The following is a 16,415-nucleotide window of genomic DNA, read 5'->3' as shown; positions in this document are numbered from 1 at the left end:
GAAATAACATCCCCCAAGGGCCAGGTGTGGTGGCTCTTGCCTGTAATCCCAGCACTTTGGGGAGACGAGGTAGGCAGATCACTTGAGGTCAGGAGATCGAGACCAGCCTGGCCAATGTGCTGAAACCCTGTCTCTACTAAAAATACAAAAATTAGCTGAGAGTGGTGGCACAGGCCTGCAGTCCCAGCTACTCAGTAAGCTGAGGCAGGAGAATTGCTTGAACCTGGGAGGCAGAGGCTGCAGTGAGCCAAGATCACACCACTGCACTCCACCCTGGGCAACACAGCAAGACTCCATCTTAAAAAAAAAGAAAAAGAAAAAGAAAAAATTAGCCCCCTTGCCCCCCAAATTTATCAGAGCTGAAGAGCTCAAGTTTCTGACTTAAAAGAACTCAGAGGCTGGGCGCAGTGGCTCATGCCTGTAATCCCAGCACTTTGGGAGGCCAAGGAGGGCGGATCACTTGAGGTCAGGAGTTCCAGACCAGCCTGGCCAACATGGTGAGACCCTGTCTCTACTAAAAAATACAAAAGTTAGCTGAGCATGGTGGCATGTGCCTGTAATCACAGCTACTCAGGAGGCTGAGTCACGAGAACTGCTTGAATCTAGCAGGTGAAGGTTGCAGTGAGCTGATATCATGCCACTGCACTCCAGCCTGGGTGACATAGCGATACTCCACCTCAAAAAAAAAAAAAAATAAATAAAAATAAAAATAAAAATAAATAAATAAATAAATAGAACTCAGAGATTATCCAGTAAACTGAATTTAAAAAGATGAACTCATACACATATTATCTCAAAATTATTTTAGAATACTGGGTTTAGAAGAGATATTTTAAGAGCATTCAGAGAGAAAATAATATAACACTACACAAGAAAAGCAGCAGACTTCTCACTGGAAGCTAGAAGACAATGGAATAATACCTTGAACATTTTGAGGAAAAAATGATTTCCATCCTAGAATTTGGTACTTAGCCATGCAATACTTCTCTGCAATCTACAGGAAAAAGTGTCCACTCAAAATGAAGAAGTAAACAAGGAAAGTGGGAAAATACACAGGATCTGCGATATGAGATTTATCACAAAAAGAAAGTTAAAGAAAATTTCCAGGATGATGGTTAAACAGAAGCCCTTGGACAACAGATTTCAGCAGATACAGAAAACAAACAATCCAAACTACAACAGGAGGGCTGTCTCCAGGGGAGTGAAATTTATAGCCAAAGATTACCTAATGTGCTTAACTATGGTGAAGGAAGCATTGAAAATGTAGCAAAGAGTTTAGGGATGGATTATAAAAAGTATTTTTTTAAAAAACGTAACAAGCACAGTAAGTATTAATTCCAGAGTTACCAAAGAGTTGTATAAGAAAGGAAACATTATTATAACATACATGAATCAGCTTTTATTTTTATTTTTGTAGAGACAGGGTCTTGCTATGTTGCTCAGGCTGGTCTTGAACTCCTGACCTCAGGCAATCCTACCTCAGCCTCCTAAAGTGCTGGGATTACTGGTATGAGCCACCATGCCCGGATTCATATGGTTTATCTATACTGTAGCGGCCTTCCAAAATGATCAGCAATAATCCCTGCCTCTTGGTATTCATACCCTTGTGTAATACCCTCCCCCTGAGTAGGCACTGGTTCTAGAGACATATTTCTAACAACTAGAATATGGCAAAAGTAATGGAGTATTACTTTGAGATTAGGTTACAAAAGACCTCTTCTATCTTGCTGGCACTCACTCACTCTCTGGTTCTTCTGACTTGCTTTTTTTTTTTTTTTTTTTTAAGAGATGGCATCTTGCTCTGTCACCCAGGGTGGAGTGCAGTGGTGTAACCATAGCTCACTGCAGCCTTGAACTACTGGGTTCAAGTGATCCTCCTGCCTCAGCCTCCCAAGTAGCTGGGACTAAGGGCACAAACCACTGACCAACACCTTGATCTGTGGCCTTGTGAGAGACCCCGAGCTAGTGGACCCAGCTAAGCCATGCTACTCATAGAAACTATGGGATAATAAATGTTGTTTAAAGCCAATAATTTTGGAGGGATTTGTTACACAGCAAGACAGCAAATAAAATTTGCGAACAATATTTATCTATTTATAAAAATACAAACACTAAATATTGATGTAGTCCAACGTGGAGGGGGGAAAGCATGCATGTGACTCGATTGGTTTAAAAAGCCAAATACTCTTTTTCCATGGAAGGAAGTTAGATGCATTATAAACATGTTATTTAGAAATATGAATGTAAGCATTATAAGAAACAGCTGTGACATTTTAACTGTTTAGGGAGTCAGGCAGAGGTTATTATTTTATTAATAAGACTTATGGAACTATTTGACTTTTTTTTCTTTCTTTTTTTGAGAGGGAGTCTTGCTCTGTCACCCAGGCTGGAGTGCAGTGGCATGATCTCAGCTCACTGCAACCTCTGCCTCCTGGGTTCAAGTGGTGATTCTCCTGTCTCAGCCTCAGCCTCCTGAGTAGCTGGGATTACAGGTGCCCGCCATCACGCCCAGCTAATTTTTGTACTTTTAGTAGAGATGGGGTTTCACCATGTTGGCCAGTTTCGAACTCTTGACCTCAGGTGGTCCGTCCGCCTCAGCCTCTCAAACTGTTGGGATTACAGGCGTGAGCCACCGTGCCCAGCTATTTGACTTTTTAAACTATGTATTACAAATTGATAAAAATTCTGAATGAGATGACTTCTTTGTAGGACATACTTGTTTATTCTAAGTTCTGTATGATTCCAAATAAAATGCAAAAATAAATCATTGCTTTATAGTTATCACTTATCAAGTCAAAAAGTCTTTAAAATGTTTGATTAATGTCACATATATAAGAAAGAAAAATTATAAGAACTTCTATAAGGCACTCAAATTCTTTAACCTCTTTAAGTATACAGGCTATTGGACATGCTTTGGGCAAAGAAAAGCTTTGAACATGAAGGAAACAAAGTAGTATTTTTCTTATGAGCTCTATTGAGTAAACTGAGAGTTAAATTTAACCAAATAAGAGATGACTAGAGAAATTATGGCAAAAAGACTGATGACATATACAGAATATTTTTATATGTAGAGATTAATCTGGCAAAACAGAATGTTAAGTGTTACATATTCTAATAACATAGAGATGGTATAACAAACAAAAATTAGGAAGGGAAAAATGGAAAACAGGAAGCTAATTATCTCAGTTGTGGTATCAAGGAGCCAAAGTATATTACTTAAAACTGATAAATCCAAATTACAGAAGTATATACATATTTACTACCAAAAGTAGACATTAAGAAAAACAAACAGGCTGGGTGTGGTGGCTCACGCTTGTAATCCTAGTGCTTTGGGAGGCCAAGGCGGGCGGATTGCCTGAGCTCAGGAGTTCGTGACCAGCCTGGGCAACATGGTGAAACCCCATCTCTACTAAAATACAAAAAATTAGCCGGGCGTGATGGCGTGTGCCTGTAGTCACAGCTACCTGGGAGGCTGAGGCAGGAGAATTGCTTGACCCTGGGAGATGGAAGTTGCAGTGAGCCGAGACTGTGCCAGTGCACTCCAGCCTGGGTGACAGAACGAGACTCCGTCTCAAAAAAAAAAAAAAGAAAGAAAAACAAACAATTACAATAAAATATTTAAAGCAGCCTCTTATCTAGTCAAGAAAAATGGAAGAAAGGATAAATAAATGAAAGTATATAAGGGGAATATGACCATAGGAACCAAGGAGATTAAAAGGAATTATTAGACAACACCCTTAGCTCAACCCTATGTAAATAAAACAGAAATGCTAGGTGAATATTACTAAACCTTTAAGGAACACATAATTCCAATACTAGTTAAACTAGTTCTTAAGAACTAGTTTAAAAAAATCAGTTTTTCAATTCCTAAGAATGGAAAAAAAGGGAACCATTCCAAATTATTTTTGAAGGGAGTGTAAACTGATAGATCAAAGCCCAACTAAAATTATGCTACAAAGGAAAACTATATACCATCTCATGAAACAAGAATATCCTTTAAAAATTAGCAAATAAAATACAACAACATATTAAAAAAAAACCTGACAATAGTTTATTCTACAAAATCCAGTTTGGTTCTATATTGGAAACTTTTATTACAATTAATCAAATTAGTAAGCCTAAAGAGAAAAACCATATAATCATCTCCACAGATGCTGAAAATGCATTATGACAAAATTCAACATCTTGATAAAATACAATAAAAATGGAAATGAAGTATTCTTCCTTAATGTGATAAATGATATGTATTGTAGATGAAAAGCCAGTATTATGCTTGAATCAGAAAGCACTAGAGGCTGGGTGCAGAGGCTCATGCCTGTAATCCCAGCACTTTGGGAGGATGCGGCGGGCAGATTACTACAGGTCAGGAGTTTCAGACTAGCCAGCAAACATGGTGAAACCCCGTCTCTACTAAAAATACAAAAAGTAGCCGGGCATGGTGGTGTGCGCCTATAGTCCCAGGTACTTGGGAGGCTGAGGCAGGAGAATTGCTTGAGCCCAGGAAGCAGAGGTTGAGTGGGCCAAGATTGTGCCACTGAACTCCAGCCTGGATAGAAGACAGAGCAAGACTCCATGTGAAAAAAAATAAAAAAATAGAAAGCGCTAGAGGAAACTAAAAGTAAGGAACATGACAGAATTCCCTCCATTACCACCACCAGTTAACATAATACTAAAGTACTTGCACACATGAAAAGCATATCATATTTGTAGGAAGCTTCAAAAATCACAGTATCTATTCTCCCCAATTTAATGTCATCAAAATAATATGGCAACTGGGTTATTATTTACTTTTATATTAAGGGATTAACAAAAGAGCAATACAGGAACACTGAAAACAAAGAGCTTTGAGTAGGGATTGCCATCACAGATATTAAATGACACTGAAAAGCCTCTATAGTCAAAACAGTATGATAGACGTGTATGAATAAATATCCAACCACTGGAACAGAACAGAAAATCTAGAAGCAAACTCAAATACATGTGGAAATTTAGTGTAAGATAAAGAAGGTATTCTCAAATCAGTGGAGGAAAGGTGTACTATTCAATACAACCTAATCTACTTTGAATAATCCAGGAATAGGAAAGCTCTTTCTAACTACAGGCAAAATCCAGACTACATAAACATTCAATTAGCAACAAAAAACTTCTGCAAGACAGATTAAAAAAAAAAGTGACAAAATGAGAAAAAAATCTGCAACTTAACATAATAAGTGCTAAACTCAAAAATTCATAAAATACCAAGAACCTAACAGAAAACAATAAGCAACTGTTTCCATGTCCCAGAACTGAAACAAACAGAAACAGCTTTATGAAGGCATAAACTACAGCTTTTTCCTTGTTTCCCATCCCCAGGCCTGGCATATAGTAGAGGCTCAATAAATGTTTATTGAATGCATTTTATAACTGATGGCTTTTATACACAGCCAGAAACATGAAAATTATTTTTATAAAATTAATGATTTGTAACAGCCTGGAAAAAACGTAATCTGACTTATGTTCCTAAAATTAGTTGAGAGTGGAAACTAAGTTATTTCTAGATGTTTCGATAGAAGGCAGAGCTAGAAAGCATATATTGTACAGCATGAGTAAATAACTTTAATAAACTCACACGAATGTCTTGTCTGTTGACGAAAGGAAATCCAGTATAGGAAATAACAAAGTTAGCACTGTAATCTTTAAAATCAAAGGACAACAATATGTATAATTAGGTATGTGATAAAGGCTTATTCAGTGGAGGATTATAGATAAACATAATATATAACTTGAATTTACCTTCTACCATATTACCATCCTTCTGAAAAATTCTCTCTTCACACCACTGACAATGGATCAGGTATTGAATCTTCTTGGCTGTTTCATCTGCTGAAGTAGGTCCCCTCAAAACTCTCACAACTACCAACACAAAATGTTCCAGAGCCACTGCAAACAGTACTTCTATGCCTTTGTTGCATCGGGCTGCAGCTCTACAATAAATTTTTTCAAGTTATTCTGTGGGCTTATCATTTTCCCTTGTTTGGCATTATACTGACAATATTACCCTGGACAGTATACTATGGATAAGTTATGGGACATCAAGAAAAATTCAATTCTCAGTAGCAGTGCTTTTAAAAGATCATTACTGTAACTTTTACAGAAATTGAAACACAGGAAATAAAAGATGCTTGGGAGGGTCTTCAGTTTCTAGACATTTTCCCTTGTGATATCCTCTCAACAGGGCAATATTTTCTGGTTTTCAGTCATTTTCACTTTGTTTCTTATCATCACCACCACATTGCTTCCTTTTTATCTATTTTATTTCCTATAAAAGCTTCTTTCAAACAGTATCTATTTATTGAGTAATGACTATATGCAGGATAGTATGCTAGCTACTGAAAATTGAGTGAAAAAAGAACAGTCAAAGTCCTTTCCACCATTAATTTCACAGACTTTTTGGATTAAGCTCTACTATATACCATTTATGTACTCTGCAGTCATATACTAAATTTAATTTATATATATTACTCTGAATTTGCTGATATTACATTATAGACATTTTTAAGTATGTGCAGTTAAGTCCTTAGCATGCATAAAGTAAACATCAGTTTTCAGGTAATTAGAAACAACCCTGAAGGTCTATGAAGTCTAATAATCTGTATTTATCCTGAGGTAGAAATTTCTACTTAAATGCTCTGAAACTAGTATTGGGGCTGGCAAGTGAGCTGGCTGATTATCCATTATCTATATTCACAATATCCGTTTATATTATATTATTCTAGCATAATCTGCATATAGTAAGTGCTCAAAAAAAGTCATCCTTTAAAAAAATAACTGTTTTCAAATTCTGTTTGGAAATTCTGGTGAGAAATGGAGAGAACTTCCCATTTTGTAAGACCATTTTGCAGAATCAAGTTTGTAAGCCATCATTTTATTCAAACTATATAAATAAAGAAGATAAAACAGAATGGATATAAAAAAAATGACTGTTTCTTTCTGAGGCAGAGTCTCACTATGTTGCCCAGGTTGGAGTGCAGTGGAGCAACCTTGGCTCACTGCAGCATGTGGCTCCTGGGTTCAAGTGATTCTAGTGCCTCAACCTATAATCGTAGCTGCGATTACAGGTGTGTACCAACATGCCCAGCTAATTTTTATATTTTTAGTAGAGACGGGGTTTCACCATGTTGGCCAGGAGGCTTGTTTCATCCTGGGCAACATGGTGAAAAAACAAAACAAAACAGTTTTTGCTTTTCCTTTCATATAGCTATCCTTTATCCTACATTGTTCAAATAAACTGGAAATTAACTTTCACTTTTACCTTTTCTTTCTTATACTTTATTTCAGCAACATTTTAATTGGAAAGTAAACTGAATATTTCAGGCATAAGCTTTTAAATAAAATTACAACAGATACCATGTAAGATTAAAAACCAGTATTACAGATAAGGAATACAGAATTTATATTTTGTGCATATTTTGAATAATAAGGTAAGTACTTCTTGTAATATTATCTCTTTTTATCAAATACTGAAACACACTAAGTACACTGTTGGCAATTTGGTACCTTGCCACTGCAGCTACAACAATTCTGGCTGCTAGTTCCTTGTAATATTCAGTTCGGACAATGTTACATCCATAGTGACGCCGGGCAACATGCTGTGCCTTGGCATATAAAGAACTGATATCTGTAGAAGTCACTGACACTATGCCAAGGTTTCTTATATTTCTGAATGCAGAATCTAGATAATTCACTGATGTTCCAAAAGGGTCTAGATGTCTAAAATCAGAAAGAATATAGACATTTTAAAGTCATATTAGTAACAAAAATTATACCACTGTAATTATTTCTAATTATAAAATTCCATGGATTTAAAAATACATTGCAAATATATTTTAAGTACATAATTCTGTTTTGAAATTAAGTAATAAAATGATAGTATGATGTATCAGACATGTAAAAATATTCGGGTTAGAGGAAAAGTCACATGCCCAGGCATTTTATTTCAAATACTAGAAAATTTTCATACTGCATACCTTAGGCCAATGTCAAAAAATGGCATTAATTTAAATCAATAAACAACAAAAAACTGTCTTAATTTTTAACTACTCCTCGTCCCCAAAATTTCAGATAAGTTTAGAAAGTGACACGGCAAGTCTTTTCTACTTACATGAAATCAAAAGATCTCAAATGCATCAGTACATTGGCATCCATTTTGGTCACCTTAATATTACCAAGATTTTTCTCTCCTTCTTCAAGAATATCATAACTCTTTTCCTTTTCCTTACTGTCCACCACCACTTTCAATTTGTTTAAATGGCAGTTTTCCTGAATCAGTGTCACAGAGTTTTCATTCAAGTCATTGATTGTAACTTTGACTGCATTTCCAAGATGTTTTGCCCACTGTAATCCCATTATCCCTTAGGAAAAATGGGAAGAAAATGAGTTTTATAATTGTAATAATTTTAAAGAATAAAAATGGTATAACAACATTCAGTTTTATAAATAACAAATTATTTCAAAATTTAATGTTTTCATGAATCTTATTCCTTCTTACTACAAAGCTTCTCAAGAAAGGTTATAACTAAAAATGTGTCTAACAGATTTTAACTAATACTTCTTCTAAACCTATTTTATGATCCTTGTTCAAATAAAATCTCTATATATGCTTTTTATTTTGTTGAATAGTGGAAAATGTTTTCTTTTTTGCTTTTTTTCTGACCATGGAATACTTTATACAAATGGGATTACTCTGCTTGAAGGGAGGATGGGAAGTTGGAATACCTCCTGCTGAAGTTTACCATCATGGACCAAAATATGAAAAACTTTTCTAGACCAACACTTTTCAAACACTGCACAATAGCATTGTTGTGAATTAAAAAAAAAAAAAAATTGTGGCCAGGTGAGATGGCTCACACCTGTAATCTCTGCACTTTGGGAGGCTGAGGCAGGTGGATCACTTGAGCCCAGGAGTTTGAGACCAGCTTGGGCAACATAGCAAATCCCTATCTCTACAGAAAAATACAAAAATTAGCTGGGCATGGTGGCGCATGCTTGTGGTCCCAGCTACTTTTGGGAGGCTGAGGTGGGAGGATCACCTCCTAGAGGTCCAGACTGAAGTGAGTCGAGATGGTGCCAAGACCCCATCTCAAAGCCGAGACCCTATCTCAAAAAAAAAAAAAAAACAACAAAAACAAAAACAAAAAAGCAAATGATTAGAGGAAGAATTCAGACCAAAAGGGCCCCTTTTCACAGTTTTTCCATATCTACTAGCTTAAAGTCATAAGGGACATTCATTACAAAATGGGAGATGGCAACACAAGCCCAGCCAACATAGATTAGTAAACCCCTTACGTACTGGAAATACTGACCATCTTCTCCATACACGTGTCTCATGAATGGAAAAATACCATGTGTTATGGACTTCACATATATGCATTTTTCATATTTTCACAAGCTTGTGAGGTAAGTTCTGACATCCTCATTTTAGGAATGGCAAAATGTGCAAAATGACTGCTCCAGACCTGATCTAAGTTTACAAAGGCACATTAAAAGAAGAGGCTGGAAATATATTCCTTAGATATTAGCTTTAATGACTTCAGATTTAAAAAAGAGTTAAGAGGCTGGGCGCGGTGGCTCACACATGTAATCCCAGCACTTTGGGAGGCTGGGGCGGGTGGATCACCTGAGGTCAGGAGTTCGAGACCAGCTTGGCCAACATGGCGAAGCCCTGTCTCTACCAAAAATACAAAAATCAGCCAGGCGTGGTGGTAGGCGCCTGTCATCCCAGCTACTTGGGAAGTTGAGGCAAGAGAATTGCTTGAACCCAGGAGGTGGAGGTTGCAGCGAGCTGAGATGGTACCACTGTACTCCAGCCTGGGTGACAGAGCGAAACTCTGTCTCAAAAGAGTAAAGAAAAACGGTGTATGGTGAAAAATACTGAGAAATAAATTTGGACAAGCAGGTTAGGATCAGATATGGAAGATATTAAATGTAGTCTGAGAAGTCTGGACTCTCGGCAATAAAGATGAATGACTTTTTTGATTGATAAATAACATTAATGTGGTGCTTCAGAGGAATAGCTGTTTAGCAGTAACAGGCAAGACAAACTGGAGGAGAGAAATGACTGGAAGCAAGGGTACTATTTAGAAGCTACTGCAATAGGCTTGCTATGAAATCATTAAATTGGTGGATATGGAATGGAAAATGTGAGTTATATTAGAAAAGAAAAATTAGAACAGACCTGGTGGCTGAGTAGATATGGGAAGAGTAACAGGAAAAGAAGGAGTAAAAACACGATTCAAATTTCAAATCCAAGCGACTTGGGAAATAATCAGAAGCATCACCTCATCACTTTTACCATATTTATACTGAGATGGTACTAATGCTGATCATCATGGTAGTAGCAGTAGTCTCCTCTTTTAATAGATGAGCAAATTGAGGCACAATTTCCTGTGGTCATACAACTATCAAAGCGATAAAGCTGGGATTTGAACTCAGGCAGTCTGGTTCCACAGTCCATGCTTTTAACCACTACTTTTCCCTGAGGAGAGGAGTTTAGGAAGGAGAGCTAACTCATGCTTTCACTCTTTTGGCACAAACTCCCCAAAAGTGTACTCTTATAATCTTTATAAAGAAGGACCTAGATTGGGTACGGAGGCTTTTTAGAAATTTTCTACTGTTTCTATTATCTTTTCTCTACTATTAAGTCTTTTGAGAAGAATATTCTCAATGTTTAAAATTTCACTTTATTCCACTGTCTAAAGGCTAGGCAATGATCGTCACAACACAAAAAAAGAGACACAACCAGACATCAGGTGCTGCCTGATTGCAGCAAACAAGTATTATTGCAAAAAAAAAAAAATTGTATCTGAATCTAATTAAATGACCAATTTACAAAAATACAGGAGATAGAAGAACGTGTTTTATGAGCCATAACAATACAATCAGTAAAAATCTAGACTGCGGGAAACTCTATAGGTCAAAAGACATGTTAAGTCAACAAATAATTATCACACACACAGAAAATGATAGAAGGACCCATAGATTTAAAAGAGACTTAGACATATCAGACACCTGAAATACAGTTTTTGTCTGCATTCTGATTTGATTTTTAAAACATATTATGAGATAATTGGGCAAACAATCGATATTAAAGAATTATTCTTTATTTTTAAAGTATGATGACAGTATAGTGGTTTTATTTTTTAAAAATCTTTACCTTTTAGAGATCCAACTGAAATACTTACAGATGAAATGATGTATCTGTTATTTGTTTCAAATTAATGGATATCAAAAGATTAGGATATGAGGTATGAGGACAATGAGAAAACGACTGAGCATGAACCACTCATTTTTGAAGTAAGCGATGGATACACAGGGACTCACTTATTATACTCTAATATACATTTAAAATTTTTCACAATAAAAAATTAAAAATTTTGCCTTGGATCTTTAATTTTTTTACATCACTGCCCATATATATTTTCTAAGAAAAAATACTGTAAAATTGAATAAATAAAATGGGGTTCCAAAAAAGTGTCCTCACTTACCAGTGGCTCCAAAAGCATCTAGACATTCCAAAGGTTTTCGTTCCTCAGCCAAAGCAGCCAATGTACAGAATATTAGCTGCCTAGAAGGAAATCATAATCTGAAATAACTTTACCATGGCTTCACCATCATAGATTTTATTTCATTTAAGAATAGTGAACTGAAGTTCCTAGTGACTGTACAAACTATTTCAAAAGGAGACCTGAAAACATATTCTGAATTTAATACTATAAGAACTAAAAATATGTGAAATTAAACTATGAATCCAGTTGGATTCTATTAACAAGTATTTATTTATTTATAAAGAAAATTTGCTCACAAAAGTACCAGCTTGTTCAGTAATTATATAAAGTTACGCCTATCTTATTCTCTGATAAAGACATTGGCTTGGTAGAAAAAAAGAAACAATCCTTCTGAGAAAAATGTTAAAACAGATGATTTTTATTCTGCACCTAGTTCTAAATTTTAATATATTAGAACATAAAGGTTAAGAGAAGGTACATTTATAATAATTTGAAACATCCCATAACCCTATTTTCAATTTATCTTACCGATTTAGTTTCATTTTGGGGTTAAAATAGGAATCTGTTTTCTGAGGTATAGAATAGTTGGGACAAACTTGTACATCTGTGTCTGCCTCTTTCAAAATTTCCTTAGGTGGTTTAGCAGTGGAAGCTAAGATGGAAAAAGAAAAGATTTCCAGGGAAACACAAAATAATTCTAAACAAAAGATTTCCAAGAAAACACAAAATAATTATAAACATCTAAAACAATAAATATACATTTTGAAAAATAACTTTATATTATTTTGTGTTAATGCAAACGGTTTGGCAGATGTAAAAAAACCAAAACCAAAGAACTGATTTATTCAGCACTCTCTACAAAAGAGTAACACTCAGTTAAATATCTGATTAATGAAAGTTAATTTACTATCTTGACTGTCCAGCACATCAATACATCTGTATTATGATACCTAAGAACAATCACCCTAGGAAAGCACAAAATCCTAAAATACCTTTGTGGTTCATCAAACACTACATTGTTTGCTAAATATATTTCACTATGGTATAATTGTTAGAAAATGAGTAACTCCATATGGCTGCATTCCATTAGCTAGCATGGCTTACTAAGAATCACTCTATTTCCTGAACATGGGAGACTTCAGAATATTTTCTCATAATGATTTCAAGTCACAAATTACATTGAAATGGCTATAAAGTAATGAAAAAATGATTTTACATTTAGTATGTTAGAATCATTTAGCTATAAACTAATAAAATATTGATGTGTATATATGTGCATATGTTTTAAATATTTAAGAAATGAGATATGGGATGTGTGGGAAAGTTGAGATCCTTTATGTTTGGATTTCTTGATAACATTACAGTCGGAATGTTAACTAAATGGCGACTGTATCTTTCTTTCTAAAATGCCAAATAATAGTAACTTTCCCTAGCACTGTGTTACATACCCTTTTCTACCCGTGTGGAGGCATGTCGCATATCTCACAAGGTCAGACTTTCTCAACTTAGGCTCTGTGAGAAAATTATGCTTCATAGAAAAATAGTTCAGTGACTGTTTTCTTTTTCAGTTCTTAAAGGAATGGTACGTAGTGCCATTCTGGACACAGAGGAGAGAAGCTATTCATTACATATAATACATGCTTTAGGCCATTAGTGCTTGATTTAATTCTTGAGAAGGGATCTCTAAGTAGTAACAAGCTATTAATAATTTCATATCACTAAGAATAATAGTCTTTATTTCACTGTATCTTTTTTTCTAGTGTTTTCCAACAATACATACATGACAGTTAAGGGTGTAAAAGCTGTCACTGGGAAAACAATTCTATAATCTTTCATTAAAATACCTATAGTCACTTGAGTGTCACTTACTTTTTTCTACACCATTTATTAAATATATACATTGAGAATGTTAAAATGTTTTTGGAGACCTTACAGAAAGAAACCAAAAGCTGAAGTAATGGACTAGTGAACTAAATCATTTGGTTAAATCAGCATTATTTTATATTCCTGATGTCTGAAAATAATAACTGGACCATTATTTAAGGATTTACATATTAATATGTTAATGAGATTGCTCAACTTACCTGCAATATAACTAGATTTAGTCTCTCCTTTATTCATGTGGCGCCTAACATGTCCTAGCATATCAGTTCTTCTGGTGATTGTTGCTGAACAAATGATACAATGATAATGGGCTCCCATTTTACTGGTTATCTATCAAACAGAGTATTTAATTTAAATAAGTTGCTAAGACAATGAAACAGAAGTATATGTTTGCAAATTTAAGTACATTAGTGTCTTGGATTTAATGGTATAGAAGATAATTTTAATTTTGCCATGTGACTTTGAAAGTATCTTAACTTTCTTACCTGCATTTACATATACTTTTAAACCTTACTTTACAATAGGCCAGAAGTTTAATTTCCTAGCTTTTCTCATTCATTCCAATCAGAAAATAATTGTATTTTCTATAGGTTGCATTTAAAAATGGTGTAATGTTAGGAGTGGTGTGCTGGTAAATGCTTATTAACTGGCTCTCCAGGAAAATAAAGCCCTGATTTGTAGTATTTGCAGATTTCTTGGCATAAATACTCTGCTATAGCCAATTTCAAGCTACAACTGTCATAGATTTTAAGCTATCAATGTAACATCACTGAATGTGAATTTAGGAAAAGATGTGCATTATTACACCATTACAGAGCACTGCCACCCAGCAGACATAACAGATGTAAATAACTGTAAGTGCACAGATAATATTAAAATACAGGAGAACAATGATATGAAGTGAACATTCATTACCTTTGTTTTTTAATATAACTCATTCATTTTTAGGTTTATATAACTTAATTTTTAATGGAGGCCATACTAAACGACCAGCTTGAAAGATTTCTGGAAATTTGAGCCAGCTCCAGTACCCCACTGAATGTTAAGAGACATAATTAGAAGCGTACTTATCCGAGTAAAAAAATTTTCACTTCATAATTTCTCATTTAGCTGAGAACAAAAGACTGGTCCAATGGCTCTTTCCTAGTTTTGATGCCTTTTACTCTTAGTGCTGCTACCTCCTTTTTACTTGGACCCTTACAGCAAATAGAAAATAGTGAAGCACATTACCCAAGGTTCCTTGTGGTACTGTGATTATCATATTCAAAATATCTTAGACTAGGCTGATGGACCAGGTACTGTTTTGACTACTACTTACAGAATATTTTCTTTTTTGTCAACACTATACTGCTTTTAGTGGCTCAAAAGAAAATGTAATAATGGGAACTCATTACGCCAATATGCATTCAGGATAGTGTCACTAAAAAATTTTATAGTTTGTATTCCCCTTAGGTCAAATCTACCCTAAAAATAAAACACATGTATTTTTTAAAAAGTTACTAAGATTTCTGAAAGTTTCTTGATTCTCTAAGATTGAACTCAAAAGGAAGGACATGGGGAAGATGAATTAAATCAAAACATACTAAGATATTTACTAAATCACAGAAATTGAAGCTCCTATTCCATGACCGAAATTTTAAGAGAAAAAACTACTCTGTAAATTTTCCATTCAAAAATTAGTAAATGAGTTAATTTTCATTTTGAACACAAAGGAGCAATTTATCTGACTTAAACTAAAAACTGTAAAATGAGAACTTCAATATAACAATTATTTTTTTCATACATTTCATAGTTTTCCCATTATGATAATCTGAAAGGACTCAGAGAATTTTAAAGTAAACCACACTGCTGAACATACACATTTTAGTTTCACAGTAAGTAAAAATTATGCTTTCTTTAAAAAGGACTAAATTTAAAAATAAAAAAATCTAATATCTGATCACCTGTTCTCCAATAATGTTTGGTTTCACTGGTCGACAAGGTAAGTGACAGATGCACATCCTGTAACCTAAAATAAAGAATGGCTGGTTATCATACATTGTTCATTAAATATTCAATTATCAAAAATCATAAGCAAGTTTTATTTTATAAGAATTGGAATTACCCTTACATTTGTAATGTCATAATTACTCAAATGAGATTGCTTTAGTTTATACAATTGTTATACATGAGATATATGTGTATGCATATATACATATGTATATGTTATCTATATACACAAATACAGAGGGATCCAGGTTTGAATTCTAGTTCCGCCATGACTATCTGTTTTATCTTGGATTAGTCATTTAGCATCTTTGGGATTCAGCTTTATCCTATTCTCTGCCACCTTGACTTTTTCTTAGGCTTCATCTTTGCTTCATGCTATTGATATATTTGCCATTATACAGACCCTTCTTCATCTATGACATGGTACTATCTTGGTTTTCTTCCCACCTTTCTTCATCTTCTTTACAGATCCTCTTCCTTCTCTCATGCCCTAAAATGTAGAAATTCCATAGGCTTGGGTGGCTAAGTGATTTTTTTTCTCATTTCCTTGGCAACTTAGCTCCTTTCACAATTCCAATTAAAGGAATCCCAAATTATAGCTCTAGGTACTAATTCATTCCTAAGAGCCAGATTCCTATTTCTAATTGCCTATTAAGGATATGTAACTGATTATCTAGTCAGCATCTCAAAACCTACTTGTCAAGACTAAACTGGTAATTTATCTTACATTAGGTCTCTTTACTTTTTTTGAATGATAATGCCTTACAGTTGCTCTTAACTCAAAGCCTGTTAAGTCATCTCTAATGCCTTTTTCTTATACCTTAGATTCGATCATTTCTTACTTGTATATGCTGAAGTGCTCCAAGATTTAGTCCGGGATGACTTCTTTTTTCCATCAATATGTATTCTTTTAGTTACTTATCTGATCTTATGGCTTTAAATACCATGTGTCTTCTGACAACTCCCAAATGCATATCTTTAGCCCCACATTCTTCCTGA

General features: G+C 34.8%; 1 protein-coding gene across 4 annotated transcripts in view; it reads right to left on the bottom strand.

Annotated features, from left to right (window-relative positions):
- The window catches only part of TRMT1L (tRNA methyltransferase 1 like), a 39,043-nt gene that overhangs the window by 13,728 nt on the left and 8,900 nt on the right, over positions 1–16,415 (bottom strand). For 2 of the 4 annotated variants that reach the window (XM_063788887.1, XM_063788869.1), the window contains exons 4-12: positions 15,371–15,435; positions 13,628–13,757; positions 12,072–12,195; positions 11,523–11,602; positions 8,141–8,390; positions 7,537–7,749; positions 5,773–5,963; positions 5,609–5,673; positions 3,465–3,570 (exon numbers count right to left, since the gene is read on the bottom strand). In XM_063788887.1, the coding sequence (XP_063644957.1) occupies positions 3,465–3,570; positions 5,609–5,673; positions 5,773–5,963; positions 7,537–7,749; positions 8,141–8,390; positions 11,523–11,602; positions 12,072–12,195; positions 13,628–13,757; positions 15,371–15,427 (1,216 nt within the window). In that variant the 5' untranslated portion in view covers positions 15,428–15,435. 4 annotated transcript variants of the gene reach the window in all.

This window comes from Pan troglodytes, chromosome 1 (assembly GCF_028858775.2).
Source record: "Pan troglodytes isolate AG18354 chromosome 1, NHGRI_mPanTro3-v2.0_pri, whole genome shotgun sequence".
Lineage (NCBI taxonomy): Eukaryota > Metazoa > Chordata > Mammalia > Primates > Hominidae > Pan > Pan troglodytes.
This window is presented reverse-complemented; position numbering and strand designations above follow the sequence as displayed.